The sequence below is a fragment of the Eretmochelys imbricata genome, chromosome 14 (assembly GCF_965152235.1).
Source record: "Eretmochelys imbricata isolate rEreImb1 chromosome 14, rEreImb1.hap1, whole genome shotgun sequence".
In the NCBI taxonomy this organism is placed as follows: domain Eukaryota; kingdom Metazoa; phylum Chordata; order Testudines; family Cheloniidae; genus Eretmochelys; species Eretmochelys imbricata.
In genome coordinates this window covers 51,003,409-51,031,226 of record NC_135585.1, presented here as the reverse complement: position 1 = coordinate 51,031,226, position 27,818 = coordinate 51,003,409, and the positions used below count along the sequence as shown (strand labels likewise).

The window sequence follows — 27,818 nt, the reverse complement described above, 5'->3', positions numbered from 1 at the left end:
TGAGATAGCATTTGAAAACAAATAACTCACTGATCATTAATCATCATGCATCATGTATGTATGTGTTGGGTATTAAGAGTTATGGACATATGCTGGAATGAGAACTAAAATGTCTGCAAACAAGGTGTGTCAGGTGGAGTTGATAAACAGGTCTATCCTAAACAAAGGAATGTGTGTTCACCTCAATTTACATATAAGCAGTAAAGAGACACATCAAGCTATCAAGAGGGTGGAGGCAAACCTCACACAAACAAGTGGGGGAGAAGACAGCATGGCCTCTGCACCACGGAGATGGAAGCTTGGTCTGGGTTTTACTCTTCAGAAGAATGCATTTCAAAGGTTTACTAGGCTATAAAGACAGAGGGGCTGAACCTCATGTGATAAACAATTGAATCAACTGATTGTATGCAATATTACTGTGTTATAAGAGAGTCTAGAGTGAGGTCTTTTCTGAAAGCTAGTGACACACTGATTAATATTATTGTGAATTAACACTGTGAAAGGAATCATGGATACTCATTTATATTAGGCTGTGGAGTCTGCCCAGAGAGGAGGGAATGTCACAGCTATCTACCCAAGATCCATAAACCTGGAAATCCTGGGCGCCCCATCATCTCAGGCATTGGCACTCTGACAGCAGGATTGTCTGGCTGTGTAGACTCCCTCCTCAGGCCCTACGCTATCAGCACTCCCAGCTATCTTCGAGACACCACTGACTTCCTGAGGAAACTACAATCCATCGGTGACCTTCCAGAAAACACCATCCTGGCCACTATGGATGTAGAAGCCCTCTACACCAACATTCCACACAAAGATGGACTACAAGCCGTCAGGAACACTATCCCCAATAATGTCACGGCAAACATGGTGGCTGAACTTTGTGACTTTGTCCTTACCCATAACTATTTCACATTTGGGGACAATGTATACTTTCAAATCAGCGGCACTGCTATGGGTACCTGCATGGCCACACAGTATGCCAACATTTTTATGGCTGACTTAGAACAACGCTTCCTCAGCTCTCATCCTCTAATGCCCCTACTCTACTTGCGCTATATTGATGACATCTTCATCATCTGGACCCATGGAAAAGAAGCCCTTGAGGAATTCCACCATGATTTCAACAATTTCCATCCCACCATCAACCTCAGCCTGGACCAGTCCACACAAGAGATCCACTTCCTGGATACTACGGTGCTAATAAGTGATGGTCACATAAACACCACCCTATACCGGAATCCTATTTTTTCCCCTTGTTTATTCCCCCCCCCCCCCCCCACTGTTCCTCAGATGTTCTTGTTAACTGCTGGAAACGGCCCACCTTGATTATCTCTACAAAGGGTTTTCTCCGCCTCCCCCCACTGCCCACTCTCCTGCTGGTAATAGCTCATCTTAAATGATCACTCTCCTTACAGTGTGCATGATAAACATCTATTTTTTCATGTTCTGTGTGTATATAAATCTCCTCACTGTATTTTCCACTGAATGCATCCGATGAAGTGAGCTGTAGCTCACGAAAGCTTATGCTCAAATAAATTGGTTCGTCTCTAAGGTGCCACAAGTCCTCCTTTTCTTTTTGCGAATACAGACTAACATGGCTGCTACTCTGAAACGAGCTATCTACTTGTCTCCTATTTAAATTAAGCATGGTGGAATCGAACAATGGAAGCCCCATTTACATAGAAATCACACAGGAGGATGGCAAAAATAAGGAGTTTTAGCCCACGAAAGCTTATATTCAAATAAATTTGTCAGTCTCTAAGGTGCCACAAGTACTCCTTGTTCTTTTTGCTGATACAGACTAACACGGTTACCACTCTGAAACGGGACGATGGGAAGTTCACAGGAAGGAAAGAACAGCCTGAGGTCCTCCTGCCCGTTGAAACAAGTTAATTGAACTTTGGGAGATATCTTTAGTATCCACTACTAGACAGATACAAGAGGGCAGAACTCCCAATCCCGTATTGTCCCCAAATCCAGTGCTCTCCAACATCCAGCTCAGAGAAATAATATGGTTCCTTTGTTCCTCTAAAAACACAAAAACACATCACAGTGTGTCATTAGCTTTCAGAAAAGACCTAACTTAAGCTTCTCCTGCTGGGTGTAGACTCCGTGCTGTCTTCTCCCCCACTTGTTTGTGTGAGGTTTGCCTCTACCCCTTGATAGCTCTATGTGATAGCTATATGTAAATTGAGGTGAACACACATGCCTTTCTTTAGGATAGACCTGTTTATCAACTCCCCCTGCATACCTGGTTTGAAGACATTTTAATTAACATTCCAGCATATGTTCATAACTCTTAATACCCACCACATACATACATGATGCATGATTATTAATGATCAGTGAGCTATTTTTTTCAAATGCTTGTACAAAGATTATTACAATAGTGTGTAGGGTGTGAATACAAGGGTGATTAGTGTCAGAGGAGTGTTAGCAGGAGTGTTATAAGCAAGACACAAGAAGTCATTCTTCCACTCTACTCAGCATTGATAAGGCTTCAGGTGGAGTACTGTGTCCAGTTCTGGGCGCCACACTTCAGGAAAGAAGTGGACAAATTGGACAAAGTCCAGAGGAGAGCAACAAAAATGGTTAGAGGGCTAGAAAACCGTGACCTGTGAGGAAGATTGAAAAAAGTGGGTTTGTTTAGTCTGGAGAAGAGAAGTCTGAGAGGGGACATGATAACATTCTTCAAGTAGGGAAAAAGTTGTTATAAAGAGGAAGGTGGTAAATATTTCACTGACTCAAGTCTCCTTTAGCAGCTCAATACATCCTATTGGCTAGGCAATGGGATGCCCTGGGCCTTCAAGAACACAGCCCTGGGAAGCGGGGGCTGAGATGTACCCTTCTGCAAAGGGAGGGAAGAAGCCCCTTTGACCCACAACACCTTATTTTTGCAACCACTCCTGCTGGCTCAGCCTATCTGGGGTGACTTTCATCCCTTCCGCCCCTCCTTATCTCTGGCGTCTCCCCTCTGCCACCATCTGGCAGAGCATCTGCCCCATTCTTAACCCCCCTGGCTCCTACCCCCGCCACCATCCCTGATTTTGCCCCTGGGCCCCTCTCCTCCCCCTGCTGCTAGCTGCCTGACCCTCCTGGGCAGTCAGTTCTCCCCCTGCAGAGATTCTGCCCCTTCCTCCCCTCCGATTGCCCCCTCTTAGCCCCTGGGAACAGCAGGGAGACTCAGTGTCATGCCAAGGGCGGGCAGAGTCCCGGCAGCAGCTTCAGCAGCTGGTACTGAGCATCCTCCCTTCCTAGGAGCCTGCCCACGCTCGGGCTCTGTTTATCTTCCTGGGTCAGATCCTCCATTGCGAGCCGGGGGCCGGGCCGAGCCGCTGCTGCTCCCCGGCGGGGTCTGTGCGGGGAGAGCCCGGCACTAACCCCCCGCTCCGCCCCGGGCTCGGCCCGCACCAGCCCCCGAGCCGGAGCCCGCAGGTGATGGGGGGACCCGGGGAAAGGGCCGGGGCCGGGCAGGACAGTGACTCTGCACAAGCGGCCCCGCAGCCCCAGCTCCCGCCGCCCCGGGAAGCTGCTCCCTGGCTGGGAAGCGCCTGGCGGAGGGACCGGAGCTGCGGCCCCAGCGGCGAGTCGCTGCCCGGGCTCTGCCCAGGATCTGCGCCCGGGGCCAGCGCGGGGGTTCGGGCAGGGGGGAGAGCGGCCGGGGGGGGGCATGGGCGGGCCCCAGGGGGGTTCCCTGTTGTGTCCCTGGGGCTGAGTTGTCAGGGAGGGGAGGGGAGAGAAATGAGGCTGAAATAGAGTCGGGGGGGGGGGGGGGGATTTATTGTAACCCCGTTACAAAACTCAGAGCTCCTCCCTCCCCTGAGACAGGCCCCTTCGTGCCCCAGCGGTGGGTGAATCTCCCCAGCCCTGAACTGCTGCTGGGGCCCTGTTTGCTCCGTCAGAGACACCTGCGCTGAAAGGGGGCAGGATCCTGTTCTCCTGAAGAGCCCCGAGTGTGACCTGCTCACACTGTCTCCTAATGCACGTGTGCCAGGCAGCCTGAATGACCTGCTCTTGGTGTCGTGTGGGGGGGTTACAGTGAGATCAATCTGCTCAGATTTTGTTTCTCTTCTACATACCTAGGCTTGGAAGGATGAGATTTTAGGGGGTAAAGACCAGTTTCACCTTACACACACAAAAGGATGAGAAAGTACAATAAAGGCTTTATTATCCGGCATGTTGGGGGAATGGGGGGTGCCGGTTAATCAAATATTCCCATTCACTGGGAGTAATACTTACCCCGGAATACTAATTTTCAAAGAATTAGAATACAATAAAACGAATACCGTATAAAACAGTAGACAGGTACTCACCAATCCAGTCATGGTACTGCACTGCAGAGTGGTCGGTTTCTTGAAGCACATAGGTGTATACAGAGAAAGTTTTCTATACAGCAGGTTATCTAATGACACTGCCTATCACTCTGGGCAGCGCATGGCCTACACCCAGATCACTAAAAATACACAACACTAAAACGATACTGAACAGAATTTAATCTTTCTGGGATGATTCAGAAGGCACTTCAGGATCTTGCAGTGCCTCAAGGTCATCATCATCGACATCAATTATCATTGTAGACGTAGAAGGTGTAGGAGATTGGGCTGAATCTGTTATGACACACCCTGGAAGCTGCTTTTTTGAATAAATCCCTGATATCCTCTTGCTGACTTGTCTTCTGCCTCTTTGGCATAAAAACAGAATGCAGAATGTGCAATTGCATAACCTCCTGGGCAGTATACTTGACCCGGTTACTAGATTGAAGATTTATATTGGGATAGATCAGAAATGCCAGTTAATAGAGCTTGCTGGTTGATAAAATGCCGGACAACACAGCTTTTACTGTATTTCCATTAATAATAATCAAAATATACAGCTAGGCAAAGTAAGAAATATGCTGCTTGAGAACTTCTTACAGTGTGATTTAGGGATATATAAGATTTCCTCAGTTTTGGAGGGGAAATATTGCCATGGGTCATTGATTTGATTACAAAAAGAAATATCGGGTTCTAAAAGCTTCTTGAATCTAGCAGAGCCAGGCAGAAAGAAGAAGAATGGCTGAAAACCAGATGAAATTCAAATTGAAAATTAGGCTGATTGACCATTGGGAAAATCTATCACGAGAAGTGGTAGATTTTCCATCTCTTGAGGTCAGCACTGGGTGGATTTCTGGTAGAGGCGCCTGAGTCAACCACAAGGAACTACTTGGTGCAGGAGTAACTGGATGAATTGCTGTGGCTTGTGTTGTTCAGGAGGTCAGACTAGACTTTCTAAATTCAATGGTCTCTTCCCCTTCTGGCCTTAAAAATCCCTGACACCAAATGGAGATTGGGTGGATGGGGAATTAAACTCCCCAGTGATCAACTTTCCCCCTGATATCTGAGAAGCAAATTGTTTCCTACATATTTAAGGAGCCTCCCTCATCTAGGGGACTAGTGTCTCCCAGAGAGTGATGGGAAAATCACCCAGGGCTACATGTACAAAGGGACTTAGGTATTACAATGATCAGCATAGCAGCACCTAAGGTTTAGGTGCCTTGAATCACAGTGGGAACCACAACCTGAGTTTGGCTCCCAGGCTCCCTCTATTATTCCTGGGTAGAGCTAAGCACCTAAAAACGGGATCTACAAAACACAGCATGCTGACTGGGGAGTGCCTGAGCTAGCCAATAGAAAATCATAGAATCGTAGGACTGGAAGGGACCTCGAAAGGTCATCTAGTCCAATCCCCTGCACTCGGGGCAGGACTATGTATTATCTAGACCATCCCTGACAGGTGTTTGTCTAACCTACTCTTAAAAATCTCCAACGATGGAGATTCCACAACCTCCCTGGGTAATTTATTCCAGTGCTTAACCACCCTGACAGGAAGTTTTTCCTAATGTCCAACCTAAACCTCCCTTGCTGCAATTTAAACCCATTGCTTCTTGTCCTAAAATGCTGAAGAGAGGAGCGAGTCAGATGCCCCACCCCCCAAAGGGACTTAGGTGGCTATCTCTGCTTGGTCATTCTCAGCTGAGAACCCTCTCCTGGAATTTGATGCATAAAACTATGGGGTGTTCCAGGGTACGTCTCTCCGAGGGCATGTCTACACTACAAAATTAAATCGACTTAAATTAGGTCGACCTACAGCTACCACAGTAATTAAACCGGCTTTTCACGTCCACATTACACTCCTTCTGTCGGTGGTGCTGGAGCACTCCCTGGGCAGTGGGGCTCCGGCTGTCAGCCCCACACAGGCACTCCAGCTGTTAGCCCCGCGCGGCAGGGCTCAGGCTGACGAAGGCAGCAGCAGGTGATGTAAGCAAAGCAGTGTCTGCATGAACACTGCATTAACCTAAATACATTGACCTGAGAGATGCCCCTTTCATGGAGGTGGAGTTATTAACTCCATATACTGGGCGACCTACATCGGTGGGAGCAACATTTCAGTGTAGATGCTCACAGAGTTAGGTCAATGTCAGCTCCTCACGTCGATCTAACTCTGTAGTGTAGACCAGGCCTCAGTCTCTCCCGTTAAAGCTGTTCCACCATGTATGAATAAATACATATGCATTGGGCAAGAAAGAGTGAGATTATCTTCAGCCGTCTGGTAGAGCCCTCACCTGGGTTTTAGGAGACCCAGGTTTCAGATCCACTCCTCTCATGTCTATTTTGACCTTTCTGTGTGGGCTGACCCAGCCTGTCTCCTTTGTGTATCTTTTCCTAGCAACATTTGTTGTCAGTGGTTGTAACTTTGTGTGAACTTTCACTTGCTTTCTGAAAATGGAGCTCCCCATTGGGGTAGGACTGCCAGAACCCCAGTGACTACAACACATCCTGCTGGGGGATGGGAAACCCTTTCGGAGAGGGGAGTTTCAGGGGGCTGCTGGTGGGTTTGTGTTAGAAGGGCTGGAGCAGGAAATACACAGGGTCAGGGAGGTGGTGACAGAGTGGGGCAAACCTGCTGGGACATGTTCAGTCTGTGGCATAATGTTCAGAACAGGCCCTTTGTGGGGATGGAAATTCCTCCATTTCTGGAATGGGAAAGAAACCCCCTGGGCAGGGCTGGGAAAACAGACCAGACTCCCAGTGCTAGAGCCTGAACCCACTAGCCAGACGCTGCTCTGGAATTTGAAGGGGGCACATACCAGTGAGGCCCAGGGGAGAGGCCCAGGGGAAAGGCCCTGTCCCCTCACCCCCAGCTGCTGGGAATGGGGAGGGGGTTGGGATTCCTGTCCTTGGACCCTGCTCGAGGGCTCTGCCTCCTGTATCAGCCTCTGGCTAGTAGGTGTGTGATAAATGAGATGACCCTGCCCTCCTCCACCGGCTGAGAGGGACAAGGAACTCTCTCTTTCTCCACTTCTGAAGCTTCCCGGCTGCTCTGAGCAGGTTGGGGGTGGGATTCTGCTACTCTTCCCCGCCCCGAGCTTCCATTTTATCCGCTCTCCTCGACCATGAATAGTGGGATTGTGGCTGGGGCAGCAGGTGCTGAGTGGGGGACTCCTGTTGTTTCAGGGGCCGGTGACCTTCGAGGAGGTGGCTGTGTATTTCACCCAGGGGCAGGGGGCGCTGCTGGACCCCGCTCAGAGAGCCCTCTACAGGGACGTCATGCAGGAAAACTACGAGACGGGGACCTCGCTGGGTAAGGGAGTCCTGTCACCTTGGTTATTGGAAGCTGGAGGGGACCGTGATGTGGCCAGTTTAGCTTCTGCTCAGGTTCTTCCCTGGTCACTTAGGTTACATCCACACGGCATCTGGGAGGTGGGATTCCCAGCTCAGGTAGATTTACATGCACTAGTTCTGCTCGAGCTAGCGCCTGAAAAGAGCGGCATTTGTAGCATATTGGGCTAGCCACCAGAATATGTGCCCAGGGGCAGGGCAGGATTGTACTCAGGTGGCTAATCCAAGCCACAGCCTGCGCTGCCATGGCCACATAGCTATTGTCAGACACTAGTGCTTGTCCCATCTACCAAGCAGGGGATCACTCCCTCAGCCACAGCATAGGGGAGTCGGAAACACAAGGAGGTGACAAGCATCAGATTGTCCTGTCTGTACTAATTCATTATTTTTAAAACTTCTGTTTCTGGCTTCACCCTGTGAGGCCATTGTTATACCTGGTGCAGTACACTGTGAAATTAGAGGAAGAAAGAGGGTTTAAAAGAAGGAGGAGCCTCCATGCTTGGAGGATGAGGAGGAATATCCCAGTTCTAATGGATCATGGTGCACCAGGGACCCACTTCACAGAAGGAAAAATTAGAGAGGGGTTAATAAATGTTCTCTTTCTCAGTCTCCCCAGCAGTTACCATGTTGTGTTTCCCCTCTTTGCCGTTCCCCTTTCGTTCCTTTCTTCCCCGGCACAGGGGATGACTCCTGTCTGGATTCTCTCTCTGTATTCCAGAGGGTATTGGGATGGTGAATGAGAAGGAGAATCCACAGCAGGAAGGTGGTGAGGATGTGGGTCTGCAGGGAATGGTATTGGGAAGATCTGAGGGGAATTTTTATGAGAATCACAAACGAGGAAAAACCAATGGAAATCAGCACAGGTCAGAGAGGCTGCTGGGGTATGACCCAGGGAAGAAACCGTGTGAACCCATAAATGATGGTGGAGATTGCAAGGACCTCAAGGAAACCACAGCCCAGCAGAGAATGCCCATAAAAGAGAGAAAAAACACATGCACTGAGTGTGGGAAAAGCTTCATTCAGAGGTCACATCTTATTTCCCATCAGAGGATCCACACTGGAGAGAAACCCTACAAGTGCCTTGTCTGTGCAAAAGGTTTCAATCAGACCACAAACCTTATTTCCCACCAGAGGATCCACACGGGAGAGAAACCCTATAAATGCCTTGACTGTGGGAAAGGTTTCAATCAGGGTTCGCATCTTATTAGGCATGAGAGTACTGACAGAGGTGGAAAACCCTATAAATGTATGTACTGTGCGAAAAACTTCATTCAGAGCGCAGATCTTATTAGGCATGAGAGAACCCACATGGGTGAGAAATCCTATAAATGTCTGGACTGTGGGAGAAGCTTTGTTCTGAGCTCAGTTCTTATTTCACATGAGAGAACGCACACAGGAGAGAAACCCTATAAATGCCTTAAGTGCGGGAAAAGATTCAGCTGGAGCTCAAATCTGATTTCACATCAAAGAACTCATACAGGAGAGAGATCGTATAAGTGCCTGGACTGTGGGAAATGGTTTATTAACAACTCAGCCCTTTGTAAACATCAGAGAATCCATACAGGAGAGAGACCCTATAAATGCCTCGACTGTGGGAAAAGTTTCAGTTGGAGATCAACCTATATCCGACATCAGAGAATCCACATGGGAGAGAAACCTTGAATATGGGAGAAGCTTCAGCTGGGGTCAGCTTGTATCAGGCATCAGCAAACCCATACAGAGAATAGACCTCTTAAATATCTTTAACATGGAAAATGCTTCAAGTGGAATTGACATTGGAGACTCCACACAGGAGAGAAATTCTATCAATTCCATCCCTAGGACTGGCCATAGTGTCTTAAAAAATAAATCCAATTGCCTTGAACATATCTTTGACTTCTTTCATGCTAAGTCAGACTTGTGAGGGCTGCTGATGAAAATGTTGACAGGTTCCAGAGGGGTAGCCGTGTTAGTCTGTGTCAGCCAGAATAACGAGGAGTCCTTGTGGCACTTTACAGACTAACAAAAGGACTCCTCGTTGTTTTTGATGAAAATGTTGCGGACTTGGAGGGGAGTTTCAGTGAATCCTCGATACTGTGCGATCGTTCTGAACTTAATTCCAGGATTCCATCTATGGGAAAAGCAGCTTGTGGGCTTCTTCCTGCCCAGCTCAGGTTGTTTGCAGATGGGAATTTGAGTTTTCTCCTTTCGTTAGGATGATGTTAAAACTTTTGTAACTAACGTGCTCATATAAGAAGGCTACTTTCTGAGATCTGTCATTTAGCCAGTTCTCAATCCATTTAATGTGTGCTTTATTGATATTGCTATTTTTTTAACCAGAATGTGATGCAGTAAAATGCCTCAAAAAAGTCTTAAGTGTATTCCATCTACCCAGTTATCTTTATCAACCAAATGTTTAATCTCCTCAAAGAATGAAATCAGATTTGTTTGACAAGACCTATTTTCTATAAAGCATATTGCCTGGCATTAATTATGGTCCTATTCTTTAATTAAGTATTAATTATATCCCAAACTACCTTTTCCATTATTTTACCCAGGATTGATATCAGGATAAGTGGACTATAGTTATCCAGGTCATCCCACTTGCCTTTCTGGAATTCTTCAGGAATGTCCCTGTTATTCCACGATTTTTTAAAAATTAATATCTTTGAGGCAGAGTTCTCCTCAGAAAACTCTTTTAGAGCTGTGAGGTGGAAGTTATCCAGGGCTAGCTGATGGGAAAATGTTATTCCTTAGTAAATGTTGTTGAACATCCTCCTTAGTTACTAATGGACTGAAAAGTATTTCTTCATTTTCATGTGATACAAGCACATCATCCTGTTTCTTTCCAAACACAGAACAGAAATCTTTATTAAACACTTCTGCCATTTTTGCATCCCTATTAACAATTTTACTATCTCCAGATAGTAATGTGCCTATACCATTGTTAGGATTTCTTTTGTTCCTAATATATTTTACCAACTCCTTCTTACTGCCCTCAGCCCTGCCATCCATGGGTTATTCCCTGATGTCTTTAGCTTTCCATATCAATTTTCTACACTTCACAATTTCTAATGCATATCAATTGCTATCTATTTCCTCTTTTTTCCCTTCATTCTGTGTTGCTTTTTCATTTCTAATTGCTGCCTTTACTTCACCATGGAACCAGGATGGGCTTTTAGTCAAAGTTGTCCTCTTTCTCAACTGTAGAATCATGTTGGATTTTTGTTTGTTTGTTTATGCTGTTGCCATCTAATAACTCTTCTTACAGAAATCCCCATTTTCAATCACATTTTTTCTGTCCAATTTTTTCTTCCCAGTCAATTTTGCTCATAATTTTCCTTAGCTTTGGGAAGTTTCCCCTTTTGAAGCACCAAGCATATACATGTTACTGGTTGGGACTAACCTTTGTTTGCCCATATTGAATGTAATCAGGTCATGATCACTGATCCCTAGGCAATCACCTACTTCCAGTCCAGTGATTATCTATCGTGAGGTCCAAAATAATTACCTCATTTGAGGGGCAATATCTTTTGTTTTAGAAAACTGCCATTTATAATTTTTAGACAATCTCATGATGTTTTACCCCGGCTACATGAAACCTCCAGCATATGTCTCCCAAACTGGAGTAATCCATAATCAACACAATTTTTCTTTCCAGAAATTACAGACAGGTGCTTATGGAGTAACTCCTCTAGTTTGATTCAATGGCCTATCACAGACCCACACTAGGATCTTCTCCTGGGCTTTGTAAGTTAGCACATTGAGCCATGCACCAACATTCTGACCCGTACAGAAAGTATCGGCTCAACAGTTCTCTCATATGTGCTGATTTTTATATTAAAATGTTTTTGGCCCTGCATACCTTGTGGAGTTGGAGTATGAGGAAAGCTAATGGGTGAAAAGATATTGACTGCAGAAATGAGCTGGTTGACGGGACTATTGAGAGCTTCAAGACTGCAGAAAATAAAAGATGAAGTGGTAAGAAAATGTGTAAGGCAAGAAATAATGCTTTTACAGAAGATTAAAGAAAGACAACTTGCAACTGGGTCAAGAATGGACCAGAAATCACACATGGCGCTTGTGACAGTCTGTAACCTAACGTTCACCCCTTTTACAAGACTCGGATACATTTTGTACAAAGTATGCCTTGTGAGGTATTATTTGAAAACTCATAATTTGCTGAACATTATTGCCCTGGTAAAATATGTGTGGCAACATTTTATGTAAAGTTATAAGATTCTACTGTATGACGTGACTGAGACATGTTCCAAGTTTAGAAAAGCAGGCACAAACCAGTTCCTCAGAGGCATAGGGCAAACTGATGCTTTAGCCAGGTGTCAGTGAAATCAAATGGACTGTCACTTGGCTAAGCGGCCATTCTTTGGTAGGAAAAAGGGTGTGAGTGAGAAATTGATATCTTGGCTAAGAAACAGCTGGAGGTTCCCATCCCCACAGATTTTTTTCTGTCTCCTGAGCCCCAGCTAGAGTTCATTCTCAAAGAGCAGAAAAATGGATAAGCGTCAGAACAGACACCCCAAGTGATCTCCCCTTTCTGTCCACAGCAGCCACAACACCTGAAGAAAAGACACCACTTTGAAGTGGGAGAGGGGTCCTGGCTGAAAGGATTCCAGCCGGCCAGACTGCTAAAGCATGTGGTGAGAGAGATTTTTTGCTTTACATTCATTTCACTTGTTAAGTTGGGTATTAGTTGCGTTTTACCTTGTATTTCTTTGTAACCAACTCTGACTTTTATGCCTCGTTACTTGTAATCATTTAAAATCTACCTTTCTGGAGTTAATAAACCTTGTTTTATTGTTGTATCTCAACCAGTGTGTTTGGATTGAAGTGTTTGGGAAACACCACTTGAGATAACATGATTTGTACGTATCATTCTCTATTCAGGAATTAACGGGCTTTATATGAGCTTGTGTTGTCCAGGAGGCAAGTCTGGGACTAGGAATTTGGTGGTGTTACTCTGCAGTGTCATTCAGGAGTAGCCGGCTATAGCACTCCTACAATAAGCTGGAGGCACTGTGCATGCTTGAAGCTGTGTGTCAGCAGACCAGAAGTGGCTGCCGTCAGACTGAAGCAGTGTAAAGGCATCCCAGGCTGGAGAATTGAGGGGACGCAGCTGTTCAACAGTCCAGATTGCTGTGACATTACTCAGGGTACAATGCAAACCGGAGTACCAAGCAATTAGAAATAGAGGAAGACTGAGGCTGCGTTGACTAGACTTGGTGAAGAATGTCATAGAATAAAATGGACTAAAGAGGATGGAAGCCATGATCGGATATAAGACAGAAGGTGGTGGGAAGACCAACTGCTGCTGAGCTGGTGGATGGGAAACAAAGAAGGAGAAAAAGACACTGAACCACATGCATTCAAGGTCCTGCAGTTCCGACTTACCAATCACTCTAAATCAAGTAATGCCCACTCCGTCTTTCCGAAACAGGTTGTAAACAGAGATTTTAATGTTGCAATCATAAGGATCCTCCCACCAATTTTCAGTAAAGCCAATTCTATCAAATTTCTCCTCATCAGGGAGAACCTCCAGCTCCTTCCTGCCTGTCACCCAGATTCCCAGTGTTTGGTACAAAGCAGCTGATTTCTTTCCCCCTCTTCACATCCTTTGCCACATGGGCTCAATTTGTTTGTGGCACGCTAAGTTGCATTTGTACTGCATGTGCCTTCTTAGCACCCTCCCCTGTCACTGCTAATTTAACATGAGCCTAGCTGCTCCCGCTTGTCTCCAGAGAAGATTAGCCCCCCTCTCTGGGAGATGCAGGCTGTCCCATTCAGACAGCCCTCCTCTCCCACAGGAACATAGCCCAGTATTCAACAAAACCCAAACTCCCAGGTTCAGACCTGTTGCACAGCTAATGATTCACCTCCAGTATTTTCCACCTTTTCTCACTCATGGAACCAGAAGGATCCTTTGCGTAGGATTCTAACACACCATTCTACTGGAGCACCAGCTGATGGTTAAGTGAGGGCCAGCTTACTGTTTCAATGTAGACACTTTGGGTCAGTGACCAAAATTATGGTCATTATAGCTCTGGGTTCTGGAGATACAGCACTCCCCACAGAAACAGCTTTTCGTAGAGTAGAGGGATTCTACCGTTTTTTGTGCTGCCCTCGGGGTCAAACCATGTCCTTCATCCTGACCACAATGGTCACAGTCGTTCGACACTTACCCTACTTGGTGTACGGCAACTGCTCTCCCTTGGGATAAGCAAAACAAAACACAATATTCGCCAGAGACTTTAGCTCTCTTGATAGGTGAGTGTCGGACAGAGGGTCAAAAGGTCTTGCTAGCCAGAAATGATAAACAAGACCTCAAGGGGTTCAAGGCAACAGGTTACAGCCACTGAACCCGAGTAACAGCCGAGCCCTGGACGTTTGAGTCTGGCCCTGGGGAGAAATAGAAGCATGTTGCTAAAATCTGCCTGTCAAAGGGTTCTTTTTTGGAGGAATGGAATCGAAGCTGAGCAGAAATGCACAGGCCCTGAAATAGCTTTAGGAAAGATGGGGATAAATTGGAGAGAGGCCAGAGGAGAGCAGCACAAATGAAAGTTTTAGAAATCCTATGAGGAAAAGTTAAAAAAAAAAACCGGGCAGGGATATTTGGCTTAGTGTCAAGCTGTCATTCAGCAGCTCGAGCATGAATGCCAACCACGGGGCAGACTACCGCAGACAGGGCCCAAACCCCAGCTGAGTTCTATACTTAGATTTCACCAACCAGATATTATGTGTAAACTCTTCAGGCCCCAGTACCCTAACCATGGAGTCACAGACAGCCTCCTTGGACACTCATCTTTCTTGCCCTCTAGGTGAGCTTCCTTTGGTGATAGATGGTCCCTTATACCCAAAATCACAACAATATTCACGTTACTCCCAGTCCCATAGGACCGGTCACTTACCCCGGGTCAATTTCACCGTAGATCTTACACCAAAGACAACACTTGTAGTCAATCCAATAATAAATCAGCAAGATTTATTAACTAAGGAAAAGAAATGGGAGTTATTTACAAGGTTAAAGCAATTAAACATATACACGTGAATGAGTTACAATCTTTAGTTCCAAAAAGTAAGAAGAGTTTCTATCATAAGTAACCTTTACAAGTCTTTTAGGGCTATCCCAGGCTGTATAGCTGGGGATCCCATGCTTTTGCGTAGAAACCTTGTCCTTGCAAAGTCCAGCAACGTAAAGACAATTTAGTACTTCTTTTCAGGGGATTTTTTTTATTCCTCTTTCTTTGCGACCCCCCTAACAGTAGAAATTTGCCTGCATAGCCTCACCTCATGTTGCTGGGGGCAGGGCAGGAAGAGCACTTAACAGAGTCTTTTGTTTTATGGTGTCCAATGGGTCATCTGCTGCTGATGTGCCTTCCCGAGACCAGTATTTTACCATAGTTGATGTCCGGTAATTTGCCCGGCACCAGAGAAAATGCCATTCCTTCTGTAGGAAATGAGGTTTTTACACCAGATGATGTTTCTTTCCTGTTTGCTGACTTACACAATTACAGAGCAGACACTTTAGATCCCCTTATAACAAGATTAATGCCTGCACCAGCATCTTACAAGCAGCTTATAAAATCTAAACACACTCTTATAAATTCTACATCTATTTAAGAATACTAACACATAGGGAAGGCAGCCTGATTCCAGTGGGCTTCTTGCCATGAGGACTGTCAGCAGGTAGGTGGGGGATGAGTGTGGTCCATGGGCTATGGGTAAATGAAAGTGTAGTGTTGGATCCTCCTCGGCATGAGCGGGAAGGGGCTGTAAAATTTCACAAGTGTAGGTTGTTTCTATTCAGCAGGCTCTGTGTTTGCAGCTCACCTAAAAACAAGATCTGCCGTAGCAAAAGGAAGAGGATAGATTCTGTCCTACCAGTGTCATGTGCCCTCGTCTCTCAGTGCTAGCACGCTCCGCACAAGCCGAGTGGAAGTGCGTGTGCGCACTGGGCGTACGGGGGCATAGCCCAAATGACTGACATTGTTTTGGTGTGTCCCTTAGCTCTGTGTTTCAGGCTTTTCAGAGGTTTGCGGAACTCCAAGCTCTGGAATGGCCTGAGATACCACCAGGCAGTCTTCACTTGCAATTAACAAAGTTCATTGGTCAGTGAAATTCCTAGATTCTTTTCTAGTGGAAAGGGAACATGTTCTGGTGGGCGTTAGTGGTCCTTTGGGCAATTGTCATCAGTTCAGGCACTGCTGTAGCTAGCTGAAGGCCAAGGATGCTCTGATTCCTAAGCGGTCCTCCCCCCGCCCCCTCCTGGACACATTGTGACGGTGGAATTGGGATGATGGCCGCGCCTCAAAATGGTTGGAGAGTGGAGCTGCTGACAGGGCAGGGAGAGAAATCCCAGATAACGGCCTTTGGCCCAGCACCTTTACAGTTTTAGCCACGCAGGCTACTGTAACTTTAAACTCCTTCTCCACGCCCCACCAAGGGTTCCCTCTAATTTTTCCCATCCACGTGTGCAATGAATTTTGTTATGTGCACCAGTATGGAGGTGATGTGTGACTGGCCCCATCAGTGGTCGTGCTGCTGGTGATTTATAATAATCCATTGTTCAAACAAACTAAAATCTCATGGCAAAGTGTCGGAAAATGGTACAAGTAAAGTAAGAGAGTGTCCTGGCAAATGGTCCTTTGTCTTATGAAGTCTCCAATAAATCTGCACTATGTCCTGTAAAACAAAACTAATATCCTATTATGGGATCAAACAGTCTTCAGCAAATAGAGATTAACCCACAATACAGGACGGGCTGTAAGACACCCCAGGTTCATATAAATGAACAATCCAGAGCATGTTCCAGATGATTCAGAATCAGGAGAACACACTTACCCATTTTCTCCTCTGAACTGTCTACACCTGTCCCATTCGGAGCCTCCTTCTATGGTCATGTTACTTACAAAAATTTTAACGACATCCTAATGAAAGGAGAAAACCCAAACTCCCATCTAAAAACAATCTGAGCTGGGCAGGAAAAAGGCCAGAAGCTGCTTTACCCAAAGATGGAAACTGAGATTTAGGGTCAGAACAATCACACTGTGTTTGGGATTGAGTCAAATTCCCCCTCCAGGTCTGCAATGCTTTCATCTCCAGCCCTCAGGAGTCTGATTTGGTGGGGGTTGAGATCAGTGTTCCCTCTAATTTTTTCCATCCATGCGTGGAATGAATTTTGTTATGTGCACCAAATTACCGAAGTAATGTGCGGCTGTGCGCCACCAGTAGAAACAAAAAGCCTAGATATAATATATATTTTTAATAAGATACCATAGGGATAATTACTCCAGCCAGGACAGGTTAGGCATTTTAGAACTCACTGCTCAAAGAATTAAACTTAAGCGAAAGAGAGAAATAAAAATTATGAAATGCATAGACCAGTCAAAAAACTCAAATAACAGCACTTTGAAAGAATAAAATTACAGAGAATATATGTGCATTGCAGGACGTCTCAAGAAGGAACAACAACAACAATACAAGTATGTGTTGGGAGGTGTGTGAGTGTGAGAGAGACACACAGCATGTGTGTGTGAGAGAGAGACATGCATTGTCCCTTTAAGTATGTGGTCTTGTAGGTAGACCGGCATTCAAAACAGACACAGCAGCAGCCACCAGAAAGCTCCCTCCATCCCACTCCTGAGCCCTGTCGCGTTCCCCCCGCTCCCGCTCTGCAGGGATGGGGTACAGGGGCAGGGGATACCCTGACATCAGCACCCCCCCTTCTCACCCGCTCTGCATAGCAAGCGGGAGGCTCCTGGGAGCAGTTCCAAGACAGAGGCCAGGAGCAGCGTGGCAGTGGAGGAAGGGGCACCTGAACTGTGCGGCACTTGATAGCTTGCTGGGTGGCTGCTTGGACGCGCAGCTTACAGGGAACTTAGATTGGGACCACTGTATAACTGAGATGCTCAGGGTTGGTCTAGACTAGAAGTGGTAGAGGTTTGGTCCAGGTCAGGGCTAAACGTGGCAGCTACCAACCCCAACCAGTTTTCCTGCTCTAGACAACCCTCAGAGGCAGAAAGGCCCCTTGGCCCAGCAGCCACGGCTGCAGCAGGGAGGGGCTGATCGTATTCTCTGCCGTGTAAAAGGTTGTGAGTTCTGAATGAAACATTTCCCACATTCAAAGCATCTCTGCGTTCACCATGGATCCTTTGCTGTGAAATAAGAACTGAACTCTGAGTGAAACTCTTCCCACAATCCAGCCATTTATAGGACCCATCTCCAGTGTGGGTTCACTGATGTATATTAAGTAGTGACTTGTCACTCAACTTTTTCCCACAGTCGAGGCATTGATGGCGATTTCTCCTACGTGGATTCTCTGGTGCCTAGTCAGGTTTGAACTCTGAGGGAATTTTTTCCCACAGTCAGGGCATTAATAGGGTATTTCTCCTGAATGGATTTGGTGATGCACAATAAGATGTGAGAAATGAATAAAGCTTTTCCCACAGTCAAGGCATTTATAGGGTCTATCTCCCGTGTGGATTTTCTGATGTCCCATAAGGCATGACTTGTCACTAAACTCTTTCCCACACTCAAGGCATTTATAAGGTGTCTCTCCTGTATGGATCCTCTGATGTCGAATTTGGTTTGACCTATGATTGCAATTTATCCCACAGTCCTGGCATTTATATGGTTTCCCTCCCATATGGATGCTGTGCTGTGAAGTAAGATCTGAGCTCTGAAAAAAAGTTTTCGCACAGTAAAGGCATTTATAGGGCTTCTCTCCCATAGGGGTTCTCTGATGTGTAATAAGGTATGCTTTGCCATTAAATTTTCGCCCACAATCAATGCACTTATAAGGTCTCTCTCCAGTGTGGGTTCTCTGATGTGTACTAAATTGTGATTTGTCACTAAACATTTTTCCACAGTCGAGGTTTATGAGGTTTTTCCTGCCATGTGGGTGTTCTGGTGTCTAGTCAGGTTTGAACTCTGACTGAAGTTTTTCCCACAGTCGGGGCATTTATAGGGTGTTTTTCCTGTATGGATTCTCAGATGCACACTAAGATTTGAACTTTGAAGGAATCTTTTCCCACATTCCAGGCACTTATAAGGTCTCTCTCCTGTGTGGGTTCTCTGATGTGCAGTCAGATCTGAGCTCCAACTGAAACTTTTCCCACACTCGAGGCACATATAGGGTCTCTCTCCTGTGTGAGTTCTCTGATGTGCAATTAGATATGAGCTCTGATTGAAACTTTTCCCACACTCCAGGCACTTATAGGGTTTGTCTCCAGTGTGGGTTCTCTTGTGTCTAGTAAGGAGCGAGTTCTGATTGAATCTTCTCCCACAGTCAAGGCATTTATAGGGTTTCTCTCCCGTGTGGAGTCTCTGGTGAATAATAAGGGCTGAACTGTCACTAAATGCTTTCCCACAATCCAGGCATTTGTAGGGTTTCTCTCCTGTATGGAGCATCTGATGTCTAACAAGCTGCATGTTCCAATCAAAACTTTCCCCACAGTCAAGGCACTTATAGACTCTTTCTCCTGTGTGGGTTCTCTGGTGTGAAATAAGATCTGAGCTCTGAATGAAGCTTTTCCCGCATTCCAGGCATTTATAGGGTTTCTCACCTGTGTGGGTTCTCTCATGCCTAAGAAGATGTGAACCTTGAATGAAACCTTTCCCACAGTTAAGGCACTTATAGGGTTTCTCTCCCGTGTGAATCCTCTGGTGTGAAATAAGGTGTGCGGTCTGGCTGAAACCTCTCCCACAGACAAGGCACTTGTAGGGTTTCTCTCCAGTGTGGATCCTCTGATGGGAAATAAGATGTGACCTCCGAATAAAGCTTTTCCCACACTCGGTGCATGTGTTTTTTCTCTCTTCTGTGGTGATTCTCTGCTGGGCTGTTGTTTCCTTGAGGTCCTTGCAATCTCCACCATGATTTATGGGTTCACAAATTTTCTTCCCTGGGTCGTATCCCAGCAGCCTCTCTGACCTGCGCTGGTTTCTGCAGGTTTTTCCTCGTTTATGACTCTCATAAAGATTCCCCTCGGATTTTCCCAATACCGTTCCCTGCAGACCTACGTCCTCACCACCTTCCTGCTCTGGATTCTCCTTCTCATTCACCATCCCAACATGCTCTGGAATACAGAGAGAGAATCTAAACAGGAGTCATCCCCCGTGCCGGGGAAGAAAGGAACAAAAGGGGAACAGCAAAGAGGGGAAACACAACATGGTAACTGCTGGGGAGACTGAGAAAGGGAACATTTACTAACCCCTCTCTAATTTTTCCTTCTGTGAAGTGGGTCCCTGGTGCACCATGATCCATTAGAACTGGGATATTCCTCCTCATCCTCCAAGAATGGAGGCTCCTCCTTCTTTTAAACCCTCTCTCTTCCTCTAATTTCACAGTGTACTGCACCAGGTATAACAACGGCACCACAGGGTGAAGCCAGAAACAGAGGTTTTAAAAATAAATTAAAGAAAAAATGGAGTCTTCATGCTTGGAAGAAATAACCTTTTTGTAACAGACAACACGGAGCACCAGGAGAAATTGGATTCTGCCTCCAGATCCCTTCCAAACACCCAGGGGGAAGTAAAATCTTGGGGCAGGGAGGTCCTGCCAGATCTCAGTCAGCGTGGGTGGGTGACATTTGCCCCATAGATGGAGCTATTCCCAGGAAGTGAGGGGAACAGACATGAATGAATACAGACAGGACAACACAATGCTTCTGCCACTCTTTTTAGGCAGGTTTCAGAGTAGCAGCCGTGTTGGTCTGTATTCGCAAAAAGAAAAGGAGTACTTGTGGCACCTCAGAGACTAACCAATGCTCAAATAAATTTGTTAGTCTCTTAAGGTGCCACAAGTCCTCCTTTTCTCTTTTTAGGCACTAGCTCTAGCAGAGTTAGTGCATGTACATCTACCTGAGCTGGGAATCCCACCTCCCAGGTGCCGTGTAGACGTAACCTAAGGGAATTGGGAAGAACCTGAGCAGAGGCCAAACTGGCCACATCAGAGACTCCCCAGCTTCCAGTAACGCAGGGGACGGGAATCCCTTACCCAGCGAGGTCACCGTCTTGTAATTCTCCTGCATGACGTCCCTGTAGAGGGCTCTCTGACTGGGATCCAGCAGAGCCCCCAGCCCTGGGTGAAATACACAGCCACCTCCTTGAAGGTCACCGGCCCCTGAAACAACAAGAGTCCCCCACTCAGCACCTGCTGCCCCAGCCACAATCCTACCAGTCACGGTGCTGAAGGGTCAATAAAAAGTAAGCTCTTGGTGGAAGGGGGGAGAAAGGGTAGCAGAATCCCACCCTCACCCTGCTCAGAGCAGCCAGGAAGCTGCAGGGAGGGGAGAAAGAGAGAACTCCTTGTCCCTCCCAGCCAGTGGAGGAGGGCAGGGGCCTTCCCCTTTATCACACACCTACTAGCCAGAGGCTGATAGAAGAGGGGGAGCCCCTCAGCAGGGTCCAGGGACAGGAATCCCAACAACCTCCCCATTCCCAGCAGCTGGGGGTGAGGGGACGGGGCCTCTCTCCTGGGCCTCACTGCGGGGTGCCCCCTTCGTATTCCACATCAGCCTCTGCCTGGTGGGTTCAGACTCCCGCAGTGGGAGTCCAGTCCGTTTTCCCAGCCCTGTCCAGGGAGTTTGTTTCCAGTTCCAAAAATGGGAGAATTTCCACCCCGCTCCCAAGGGGCGTCTTCTGAACATACTCAGGTGACTAGCCCAAGCCGCTATCGAGGCCGTATATTTAGGTGCTAACTCTAGCAGAACTAGTGCGTGTACATCTACCCGGGCTGGGAATCCCACCTCCCAGTGGCTGTGTGGACGTAACCTAAGTGACCGGGGTAGAACCTGAGCAGAAACTAAACTGGGCACACGAGAGCCCCAGGGATGCCACAGACCGAACATGTCAGAGCAGGTTTGTCCCTCCCTGTCACCACCTCCCCGGCCCTGTGTATTTCCTGCTCCAGCCCTTCTAACTCAAACCCACCAGCAGCCCCCTGAAGCTCCCCCCTCTGAAGGGGTTTCCTGTCACACAGCAGGATGTGTTGTATTGCTATATTTATGTACAGGATTGGCAGAATTTGATTATTTTTTATCATTTCAATGGTAATATGAATGTTTAGTTTTAAGGATTTATTTTCAATTTTATTGATTTACATTGTGGGAACTTATGGAGTGGGTCAGACAACAATTATTTAACAACTGTAGATATTGAGAATTTAAGCTTTACAAATGTTAAACACACACAGTCATTATCACATGTCAAAATACACGGAGTAAATATCTTTAAATCAAACTGTAAGAAATTCCTGAGCAGCATTTTATTCCTTTCCCTATCTGTACATTTCGATTATTTCTGATGGAAATATTTTTTCACCCACCTTTTCTGTGTATAGGGAGAAACTGACATTTACGACAAAAATCTCATCTTTCCAAGCCTAGGTATGTAGAAGAGAAACAGAATCTGAGCACACTGATCTCACTGTAACCCCCCCACACGACACCAAGAGCAGGTCATTCAGGCTGCCTGGCACACGTGCATTAGGAGACAGTGTGAGCGGGTCACACTCGGGGCTCTTCAAGAGAACAGGATCCTGCCCCCTTTCAGCGCAGGTGTCTCTGATGGAGCAAACAGGGCCCCAGCAGCCGGTCAGGGCTGGGGAGATTCACCCACCGCTGGGGCACAAAGGGGCCTGTCTCAGGGGAGGGAGGAGCTCTGAGTTTTGTAACGGGGTTACAATAAATCCTCCCCCCCCCGACTCCATTTCAGTCTCATTTCTCTCCCCTCCCCTCCCTGACAACCCAGCCCCAGGGACACAACAGGGAACCCCCCTGGGGCCCGCCCATGCCCCCCCCCCCGGCCGCTCTCCCCCCTGCCCGAACCGCCGCGCTGGCCCCGGGCGCAGATCCTGGGCAGAGCCCGGGCAGCGACTCGCCGCTGGGGCCGCAGCTCCGGTCCCTCCGCCAGGCGCTTCCCAGCCAGGGAGCAGCTTCCCGGGGCGGCGGGAGCTGGGGCTGCGGGGCCGCTTGTGCAGAGTCACTGTCCTGCCCGGCCCCGGCCCTTTCCCCGGGTCCCCCCATCACCTGCGGGCTCCGGCTCGGGGGCTGGTGCGGGCCGAGCCCGGGGCGGAGCGGGGGGTTAGTGCCGGGCTCTCCCCGCACAGACCCCGCCGGGGAGCAGCAGCGGCTCGGCCCGGCCCCCGGCTCGCAATGGAGGATCTGACCCAGGAAGATAAACAGAGGCAGAGCGAGCGCAGCCCGCCCCCTCCCAGCACGAACCAGGGCCCTGTGGGGGCAGCAGCTAAGGACCCCCCCGCCCCGGCTCACACCCCGCTCAGCCCGGGGCGCCCCGCCCCGAAATCCCTCCCCTCTGCCCTGTAGAGACCGGCCCGGCCAATCCCACCCACCGCCCGGGTCACTGAGAAACGCGCCCCGGCAGGCTCCCTGGGAGGCCAGGACCCGCCACCCCCGCGGATTTGGGGACCCTCGGCAGCAATCCCCGGTCCCCATAGAAATCCCCCTTCTCCCCTTCGCAGGGATCCTGCGGGCTCCTCCTTTCCACCCCCCACTGACAGGCTTCAGTGCAAGAACCGCCCCGAGTGCTGAGGCAGGGGGCTGCCGGGCAATGTGTTTGTCCAGGACCCAGAAAGAGAGCTGGGGACGGAAGGGAATTGCACCCCCTACAGGAAATGATTACACAGTATAAGGGAAGCAGAAAAATACAGTAGCAACAGTATTCAACTAGAAGAGCACCCAGAGTCCAATTTGTATACAAAAATGAGGTTACTCCACGTAAACACACGATCCTGATGTAGACAGTTTCTCTTTACTTTGTTGCTGGGTGAATTCCAGGTTCCCTGCACTGTTCCTATCCAGCCACCTGGCTACTGGGCAATAGGGACACCTGCTTATCAGAGGTTTACACAGGGTTACCATATTTCAGGTTCCCCAAAAGAGGACGCTGCTGGAAGGGGGGAGGCTGAAAGTGAAGGGAGGGTGCAGCAGGGGAAGGGTGTGTGTGTGTGTGTGGGGGGGGTGGTATTTGGCAGGGAGGCTGCAGCTATAGCATTTCAAGTGTAGCCAAGCCCCAAATGAAGTGCTTTGTACTGTGTCAGACCTGAGCCCTGCATGCTTCTGGGCAGAGAGACCCAGAGCATTCCAACTAAAATCCCATGTTTTCTCCCCACTGCTTCTCTCCCTTTCTTCAGGCCAAAGACAAAGGCTGCAGTGGATTATATCAGCCTAAAATAAAAAAAACACTCCTTAAGGTTTGTTTACACTAGGATTTTAGTTGGAGATGGGGGGGGCGTTTCTAGGCATTGCATTTCAAGGCCCATAAATACCTTCGAAAAAGCAATGACTCTGCGAAAGGTTTAAGGGTCATGATGGACAAGCGACTCAGCATGAGCTCCCAGCGCGATGCCCTTGGATGTACAAACACAGGAGTGGGGAGGTCATTTTACCGCTGTCTATGGCACTGGGGAGATCAATACTGAGATAGCAAATACAGTTCTGGTAGCTTCACGTTAAAAAGGATGTTGAAAAATTGGAAATAGTGCAGAAAAGAAATGCATACCTGAAGTCTGGCCAAAATGCACACCGGCTTATGCTGCTCGCGGAGGTGGATTTATTATGCCAACAGGAGAGCTCTCTCCTGTCCGTGGTGATGGGATTCGGCCTGACTTCAGGGCTGAACGGGTCTGTGGAAGAGTTCCCTGCCTGGCTTCCTTCTTGGCCATGATCTGCTCCTCTGTTTGCACAGTGCTGAGCACAAGGAAAACCCTTTCTTAGTGGGCCCTTAAGCTGTAATGAACACGATTCATAATAATAGTCAGCCTGGTCCTTTCAGCCTGATCCTTCTGTAGCTCTTTACTATTCATAAGAACATAAGAGCAGCCATACTGGGAAAGACCAAAGGTCCATCTAGCCCAGTGTCCCGTCTTCCCACAGTGGCCAATGCCAGGTGCCCCAGAGGGAATGAACAGAACAGGTAATCATCAAGTGATCCATCCCCTGTCGCCCATTCCCAGCTTCTGGCAAACAGAGGCTAGGGCCACCATCCCTGCCCATCCTGGCTAATAGCCATTGATGGACCTGTCCTCTATGAATTTATCTAGTTCTTTTTTGAACCCTGTTATAGTCTTAGCCTTCACAACGTCCTCTGGCAGAGAGTTCCACAGGTTGACTGTGCGTTGTGGAACTCAGGGATGGCTTCACTCAACACTCGCAGGCTAGTTCCTGTCTCTTTCAGGCCCCAGTGCAGCAAGTTAACAGTTCTCAGCTGTCTGGCTCTCAAGAGAAAACCCTGCAGTTTCCCAGGTCTGCATCTTCCACTTCCTACACTCTTCCGCCTCCTGACCGGATCTCACCTCATTGCAGGGATCAGGCAGTAACCTCCGTCTCCATTTCAGCCTCTCCCTCTCAGACTGCGACTCTCACACTCGCCCATTGGTGTTTGTTTATTGTGGTTATTTAGAAAGAGAATTGTTCAAACACCACAAATATCTCATGGCAGTGGGTGGGGGAAAAGGCCAAATAAAATAAAAATGGCCTCTTCTGACAAAGGGTCATTTGTCTTGTGAAGTCCCCGATAAATCGGCTTTTCATCACGTAAAACTAAATTAATATCCAAAGACGTGAACTATTACATTTCCATTGAAGGGCTCAGTGTGCGGATGCTGGGTGGGGTTGGTGTCCTGTGATATATAGGAGGTCAGCTTAGATGTTCTAGTGGTCCCTTCTGGCCTTACATTCTATGATTCTATGTGACCAAAAGGCCTTCAGCAAAGAGGGAACAACCCACAATACAGACCGGGCTGTATGATACGGTTAGTTTTGTGGAAAGTGACGTCCCAGAGCATGTTCCTTCTGACTCAAACTCAGGAGAACAGATTTACACTTGGTCTCCTCTGAACTGTCTAAACCTTTGGAGTCTTCTTATAGGATCATGTTATTTTCAGAAGTTTTAACATCATCCTAATGAAAGGGGAAAAACCAAACACTTGTCTACAAACTATCTGAGCTGGACAGGAAAAAGGCCAGAAGCAGTAGATGGAACCAGAGATTTAAGCTCAGAAGGATCACACTGTGTTTGGGATTTATTCAAATTCCCCTCCAAGTCTGCGACACTTTCATCTCCAGCTCTCATGACTCTGATTTTCTGGGGTTGGGGACCACTGTATAACTGAGATGCTCAGGGTTGATCTAGACTAGAAGTGGTGGAGGCTTGGTCAAGGTCAGGAGGAAATGTGCCAGCTACCAACCCCAACCAGTTTTCCTTCTCTAGTCAACCCTCAGAGGCAGAAAGGCCACTCAGCTGAGCAGCCAGGGCTGCAGCAGGGAAGAAGGGCTGTGACGTGTAAAAAGTTGTGAGCTCTGAATGAAACATTTCCCACATTCAAAGCATCTCTGCATTCGCCGTGGATCCTTGCTGTGAAATAAGAACTGAACTCTGAGTGAAACTCTTCCCACAATCCAGCCATTTATAGGAGCGATTTCCAGTGTGGGTTCTCTGATATGTATGAAGTAGTGACTTGCCACTCACCTTTTTCCCTCAGTCGAGGCATTTATGGCGATTTCTCCCATGTGGATTCTCTGGTGTCTAGTCAGGTTTGAATGCTGATTGAAGTTTTTCCCGCAGTCGGGGCATTTATAGGGTGTTTCTCCTGAATGGATTCAGTGATGCACAATAAGATTTGAGCTCTCAATGAAACTTTTCCCACAGTCAAAGCATTTATATGGTTTCTCTCCTGTGTGAGTTCTGTGGTGTGCAAGAAGGTGTGAGTTGTCACTAAAACTTTTCTCACACTCAAGGCATTTATAGGGTTTATCCCCCATGTGGATTCTCTGATGTCCCATAAGTTGTGACTTTTCAATAAATTCTTTTCCACACTCAGAGCATTTATAAGGTGTTTCTCCTGTATGGATTATCTGATGTCGAATTAGGTTTGACCTACGAATGAAATTCCCACAGTCCTGGCATTTATATGGTTTCTCTCCCATGTGGATTCTGTGATGTGAAATAAGATCTGAGCTCTGAAAAAAAGTTTTCCCACAGCAAAGGCATTTATAGGACTTCTCTCTTGTATGGGCAGTAAGGTGTACTTTACCATTAAAATTTCTACCACGGTCAGGGCATTTCAAGGGTCTCTTTCCAGTATGGTTTCTCCGACATGTATTAAACTGTGCTTTATCACTAAACATTTTCCCCCAGTCGAGGCATTTATGAGGTTTTTCTCCCACATGGATTCTCTGCTGTCTAGTCAGGTTTGAACTATGATTGAAGTTTTTCCCGCAGTTGGGGCATTTATAAGGTGTTTCTCCTGTATGGATTCACTGATGCACAATAAGATTTGAGCTCTGAAAAAAAGCTTTCCTACAGTAAAGGCATTTATAGAGCTTTCCCCTTGTATGGATTCTCTGATGTGTATTAAAGTGTGCTTTGCCATTAAACTTTTTCCCAAAGTCAATGCATTTATAAGGTCTGTCTCCTGTGTGAATTCTTTGCTGTCCAATAAGGTGTGAGTTGTCACTAAATCTTTTTCCACACTCAAAGCATTTATAGGGTGTCTCACTCGTGTGGGTTTTCTGGTGTCTAAATAGCTGCGATCTCAAACTGAAGCTTTTCCCACACTTTGTGCTTGTGTTTTTTCTCTCTTGTGTGTGGATTCTCTGCTGGTCTGTGGTTTCCTTGGGGTCTGTGCATCCTTCTCCACAATTAATGGATTTAATCACTTCCTTCCAAAGCTGATTTCTCTCAGACATGCTGCCCTGACTCTCACAGGATCTTCCCTGGTCAACACTGCAGGAAACGTTACATTCATATCTTCCTGATACTATCCCGTAGAGTTCCATTTATTCAGGACTCTCCTGCTGGGAATTCTCCTCTTCATTCTCACTCATCTTCCTTTCACCTGCTGGGATAGAGAGAGAATCCAGACAGGGGTCATTCCCCAAGCCAGGATGAAAGGGGAACAGCAAAGAGGAGAAAGATGACACAGTAACTGTTAGGGAGATTGAGAAAGGTGAAATAGACTTACCCATTGTCACAGTTTCAGGGCCGCTGAAATTGTACTCCCCCTCTGCAGTCCACCAAGGTCACACACTTTTAGGCTTCAGGCTCCCAACCGTCAGCTCCCGTGGGTGCAGAATGATGCGAGACCTGGGGGTTCAAAGGATCACATTGAGCAATGTGCCAGACAAGAATGGACTTTGGGGGGGAAAA

The 27,818-nt window shown here is 47.3% G+C and overlaps 2 protein-coding genes across 5 annotated transcripts in view; one reads left to right on the top strand and one right to left on the bottom strand.

Annotated features, from left to right (window-relative positions):
• Positions 1-22,952, bottom strand: part of LOC144274602 (uncharacterized) — a 35,517-nt gene extending 12,565 nt beyond the window's left edge. Inside the window, exons 1-4 of one of the 4 annotated variants that reach the window (XM_077833553.1) lie at positions 22,679-22,924; positions 21,976-22,032; positions 20,647-20,772; positions 16,900-19,726 (exon numbers count right to left, since the gene is read on the bottom strand). In XM_077833553.1, coding sequence (XP_077689679.1) covers positions 18,528-19,726; positions 20,647-20,680 — 1,233 coding nt within the window. In that variant the 5' untranslated portion in view covers positions 20,681-20,772; positions 21,976-22,032; positions 22,679-22,924 and the 3' untranslated portion in view covers positions 16,900-18,527. Of the gene's footprint in view, positions 1-16,899; positions 19,727-20,646; positions 20,773-21,975; positions 22,198-22,678 lie in introns of those variants that run through there. The other 3 variants (XR_013347899.1, XM_077833556.1, XM_077833554.1) reach the window with 3 other exon arrangements.
• LOC144274626 (uncharacterized) overlaps positions 8,247-27,818 on the top strand; it is a 223,107-nt gene continuing 203,535 nt past the window's right edge. The window contains exon 1 of the mRNA XM_077833613.1: positions 8,247-9,307. Within this exon, the coding sequence (XP_077689739.1) occupies positions 8,388-9,307 (920 nt within the window). The 5' untranslated portion in view covers positions 8,247-8,387. The remainder of the gene's footprint in view (positions 9,308-27,818) is intronic.